This window comes from Triticum aestivum, chromosome 6A, assembly GCF_018294505.1.
Source record: "Triticum aestivum cultivar Chinese Spring chromosome 6A, IWGSC CS RefSeq v2.1, whole genome shotgun sequence".
In the NCBI taxonomy this organism is placed as follows: domain Eukaryota; kingdom Viridiplantae; phylum Streptophyta; class Magnoliopsida; order Poales; family Poaceae; genus Triticum; species Triticum aestivum.
Genome location: NC_057809.1, coordinates 596,586,877 through 596,592,190, shown reverse-complemented (window position 1 = coordinate 596,592,190; position 5,314 = coordinate 596,586,877). Strand labels below are relative to the sequence as shown.

At 50.5% G+C, this 5,314-nt stretch overlaps 1 protein-coding gene across 1 annotated transcript; it reads right to left on the bottom strand.

Annotated features, from left to right (window-relative positions):
- Positions 1-3,774: 3,774 nt before the first annotated feature.
- On the bottom strand, positions 3,775-4,547 carry LOC123131219 (trinucleotide repeat-containing gene 18 protein). The gene has a single exon (XM_044550942.1). The coding sequence runs from the start codon at positions 4,457-4,459 to the stop codon at positions 3,986-3,988; it is 474 nt and encodes a 157-aa protein (XP_044406877.1). The 5' UTR covers positions 4,460-4,547; the 3' UTR covers positions 3,775-3,985.
- Positions 4,548-5,314: the final 767 nt, after the last annotated feature.

Genomic DNA, 5,314 nt, shown 5'->3' with positions numbered 1-5,314 from the left:
GGGGACACGATCTCTGCTTTAACAAGACGTGCCAAGGAAACCGCCTCGCATAACGCGCTGAGATGGGACAGTAAAACGGTTCGAATAAAAGCTTGGCCGTGGTGTGATGTCACACTACGGAATACGTCAGCAGATTAGATTTGTGTAAATATTATTCTCTCTATGGCAATATGTGGAAACTTATTTTTTTCAGAGCCGGACACTATCTTTGTGTTCAAAATTTTCTATGAAGTACTTGAAGGAGGAACCCGTCTTGCAATGCCGAAGACAATATGCGCGCCGGACTCGTCGTCATTGAAGCCTGGTTCAGGGGCTACTGAGGGAGTCCTGAATTAGGGGGTGTCCGGATGGCCGGACTATACCTTCAGCCGGACTCCTGGACTATGAAAATGCAAGATTGAAGACTCCGTCCCGTGTCCGGAAGGGACTTTCCTTGGCGTGGAAGGCAAGCTTGGCGATACGGATATGAAGATCTCCTACCATTGTAACCGACTCTATGTAACCCTAACCCTATCCGGTGTCTATATAAACCGGAGGATTTTAGTCTGTAGGACAACATACACATCCATAATCATACCATAGGCTAGCTTCTAGGGTTCAGCCTCCTCGATATCGTGGTAGATCTACTCTTGTACTACTCATATCAGCAATATTAATCAAGCAGGACGTAGGGTTTTACCTCCATCGAGAGGGCCCGAACCTGGGTAAAACTTCGTGTCTCTTGTCTCCTATTACCATCCGGGCTAGACGCACAGTTCGGGACCCCCTACCCGAGATCCGCCGGTTTTGACACCGACATCCACCTTGATGAACATGCTGAAGACACCATTGTGTGGAAGCACACGACAAGCGGGCACTACTCTATGGCCTCCGCCTACAAGGCCCAATTTCTAGGCTTGGTCCTCTCCCCCATGGATCAAATGATTTGGAAGGCTTGGGCGCCGTTAAAGGCTAAATTCTTTGCTTGGTTGGCTATCCAAAATAGAATTTGGACCGCAGATAGGCTTGCAAAGCGGGGATGGCCAAACTGCGGGCTTTGCACTCTTTGCAAGAGAGATCAAGAAAGTGGACCACATCTCTTCTTCAAATGCCGCTACACCATTCGGCTATGGAACTCACTCATCGCGAAATTCGGCCTTCACCACTTGGACACTAATACTTGGCAGCTACATGATTCGGTAAAGGAGTGGTGGACAAAATAGAACCGGTGCCGGAGTCCCCAATAGAAAGGCTATGGCCTCCTTACCATGCTCGTGTCATGGACCATTTGGAACGAGAGGAATGCCCGTATTTTTTCGACAGAAGAGCGCTCCTCGATCAATCTTGCTCAACTTCATCGTTTGCGAGGCAAACCTTTGGGTCACTGCCGGAGCAAAGAAATTAGGGGCTATTATTTTACGCGAGTAATCAGTCATGCCGTGTAAGAGTGACTTCTGTAACAAACTTTTTTCTTATCTTAATTAATACATGAGGCAAATCTTTTGCCTCCGTTTTTTTTAAAAAATAAGCCGGCAATAATTCGGAACAAGTCGAAGGTCACACTCGCGTCCTACCCGGACCAACGAAGGTCGAGTGACCGTGTAGTGGCAGTGGAGGACTTGGGAATAATTCCAGGTCGAGTGAGTGTGCAGTGACTCGATCGTGCCCTGGTGCTCGGGCAAAGAGAGTCCCTGAAGCGAGTGTCGTGTCAGTGGCAAGAGAAACTGACCTTCCTTTGGAAATGCCAAGTCCAAGTGTCCAACTATGCGTCTGACCGAGCCCGGCGATCAAGTTATTCCCAAGGGTCATGCGTTCTGTTGACCTGCTCGGCCGTCGACGTTGACGTTCCAGAGCTTCCTTGTTAACAAATGCCCGTTGAATATTTGAGGAGTTTGTTGCTGGTAGTTGTATTGGCAAATACCAACTGGTCCGATATTCAACAAGTTTGTTAGTTAAACTAGTCAACTTGGGAGGTAGCTGTTTCATCTTGATATTCCTTTCAGTCGATGCTATATTCCTTTCATCTTGCATTGAGATCTATACAGACTTTTTTTTTAGTTTTTCCTTTTTTTATATAATATGTCACTTAACTGAGACTTGGTTTAATCTCCGTCGATTGAGATCTAGCCACACATTTTTTATGTTCCTTCATCTGAAAATATTCGTTCAGAAAAAAGAGCACCGCAGGCACTTTATTTGATACAGCGACGAGAGCCAACTGAGAGACATGGCGCCAATCCAATAGGTGGTAGGCATTGATGTGCCCGGCAAATGATTTCTGGCCAAGAAACACAACTAATTGTGTATCGCCTTCAATAACTAACAAGAAGCTGGCCAGCTGTGCGCGCGCCCACCGTTCTCCCAACATCATCTTGTTGCGCAGGTTCAAGAGTTGGAGGGGCTGTCCAAAGTTCCCAAAACAGAAAGAAGAAAAATATACAGTAACAAGCAGGAAGAACCAATCCTCGACCCAGGCCCAATTCGTGAACTCAACGGAAATGTCGTCGGAATCGGGGATTTCTGCCGTGCTCTAGCCTGATCCGGCCTGCTGGGAGCTCCACAGGCGCCGCATGATGGGAGAAAGCGACGGCGAGACGCCACCGAGGAGCTTATCCAAAGCCGAAACAGGGGCAAGATGTGCCCACACTCCAGAAGCAGAAGGTTGTTGCGGCAAACAAATCATCCATGGATGATTAAGCTGATTCACTGGCGGCGCCACTAGCTCCCGGCCGGTACATTGCCTCCCGCGCATGGCGTTTACCGGCGGCTTACTGATTCTGAACCTTTTTCCCCGGCAGGCCTATCGGTCGCCCTCGCGTCCTACCTGAACACTGGACACTGGAAAAACGCAGTGCGTAGCCATGGATTGCCTGCCCGGTCAGGTGTTACTGAACTTCTCCAGGTTCCGTGCCAGGCAGATCGTCCAGCCCGGGTGACTCTGCACTGACTCCATCATGCCCTGGTGCGCCGGCAAGAGAGTTTCTTCTGCCCACGTCCGTGGCATTTTGCGTCCGCGCGCGCGACCAAGTCGGGCGACGCTGACATTTCAGAATATCTGGTTAGAAAAATGGATATTTTACGAGTTCGTTAGAACGTACTACCAACTCGTCAGATATTCATCATCAACCCCACTTGATTTGTTTGCTTAGCAGCTAGCCAACGCATCCAGTGTACCTACAGTCCTACACAGACAGCGGTTCTGAACAGAAGATGCTAGAGATGATTTTTGTGTGTGTCTGCGCCGGTACAATGTATGATCAGTATTCGGATCGTTAAGCAAAAGAAACACCGTATTTGATAGGGAGATGAGAGCAAACTGACAAGTACTGGTGTGGCGAGCAACTCGTTTCCGGCCAAGAAACATAACTGATTAAACAAGAAGGTAGCCAGCTGTGCGACCCGACCATCATCTTCTTGCGCAAGTTCGGAAATTGGAGAGAATCCCAACCGCTACGCCGTCCGTCGAGCCAACAGTAAAATATCACAACTAGGAAGAAGAAAAATCTCGGTTCGTTCATCGATTCGATCATGAAAATTCTACAGAAATCTCGCCGGAACCGCCGCGTGCGTGTTTCGCCTCGCCTGGTCCGTTCGGCCAGGGGCGCTCACGGGTACGGCGTGACCGGAGCAAGCGACGGCGAGACGCCACCGATCTCACGCGGAGCTTATCCGAAACCGAAACAGGGTCCAGAAACGGAAACAGAAGCAGAAGCAGAACTGTGTTGCGCCAAACAAATCATCAAAGGACGGATAAGCCTCCCGCCACGGGTCAAAGAATTAGATGCATGAACCATGTGTCTCAATTTATAACCCGCTCATGTAGTTATATCGAACATCAAGGGCGTTCGTTTTACACCACGGAGAGCACAGGACGAGCTCACTCTATGTACAGATTACACAAGAGAGGAGGTAGCAAAATGGATCAGATCGGGATCAAATTGGGTCAAAACTCAGAAACATCTAACTGTATCTTGCATCTTGCTATGGCATGTCGACGTTGATTTGTTTACTGGTACTTGTTGATGGGACGCTCGCCGGCCGTGGAGACGGCGGAGAGTCTGCTGGGCCTGGGGCGGAACCCGCCCGCGCGCCTCCGGTGCTGCTGCGACTGCTGCGCAGAGGGGGGAGGCGCGAGGGCCCTGCGGGCACACTGAGCGCTGTCCATGCGCTTCGAGCCCAGATTGCAGGCGCTGCGGACGGACGGCGGGGAGGCGGGCTTGCTGCTCCCGGCGGGGGCCGCCTGGTTGCGCTCCTTGTGGAGGCTGCACCGGAACGAGCCCGGGTGGTTCGTCGAGGAGCACATGCAGGACCGCCGGCTTGTGGTGGTGGAGGACGGGGACGAGACGCTGACGGACTTGCCCGGGGAGCGGTTGGCGCCGCTGCCACCGGCGGGAAGCTTGACGCGGGTGGGCGAGGCGGAGCGGTAGCTGGGTATGGACAGCACCGGGCCGCTGGGCCGACTTGTGGCTGCTGTCGCCATGAGAGAGCGAGATCGAGGAGCGGGAGCAGTTGGAATGGGGTGCGTGGAGGGGATGGAGATTATGGCGTCGCTTGAGTCGGGAGTGAACCTGAGAGAAGCGGGTGGGCCGGAATTTATAGAGGACTCCGAGCTTCAGTGGGCGGGGAGTTTGGTCGAGTTAACTAACCGGGGCTGTGGGCATAAACCAGTGGGCGTTGTGGGTCGCTGTGCCGTGGGGCCGGACGGCAGCACACCGGAAACGGTCCGGGATTCAGGATTCAAGGCAGGTAGGTCAGCTTCTCAATATTCTAAGGACTCAGACTAGGCACAGTGGGAGTAACTTCAGCAGTAACATCGAGTCTAATTCAGCAAATTTGCTTATGTGGCAATGAGTTAATGAGGAGAGAGGTAGTTACAGTAACTTAGCTAGTTACTGTAACATCACATGTCCCAATGCAATATAAGTCTATAACCTAATAAATGAAGCTTTGCATGTTACCACACTTATGTTATTACCCACTATGAAGGTAGTAATATAGTCTAGGGATATGTGTATGTTACTAGTGTATGTTACTATGCATTGTGGCTAGTCCTCATGCCAACTTTCTCTAAATATTTTGCGTGTCAAAGTGCTGGTTAATTTCTTGCACCACAAACCCGTACTCTTTTTTTTAAATGGACACAAAATATGTCGCTACTCTTCATACAGAAATATCTTAACATAGGAACGGTTTCCGTGTGAACAGCACTGATGCGTAAGTTTCTCTTCATTAAAAGCGTGTTATTAGGAGCAATGCCGATCCAATTCCTGCGTGCAGCCGCCCACCGGTTGTGCGAGGAGCAGGACCCTTTTGTCCTTCCTTCGGTTTTTTTGCT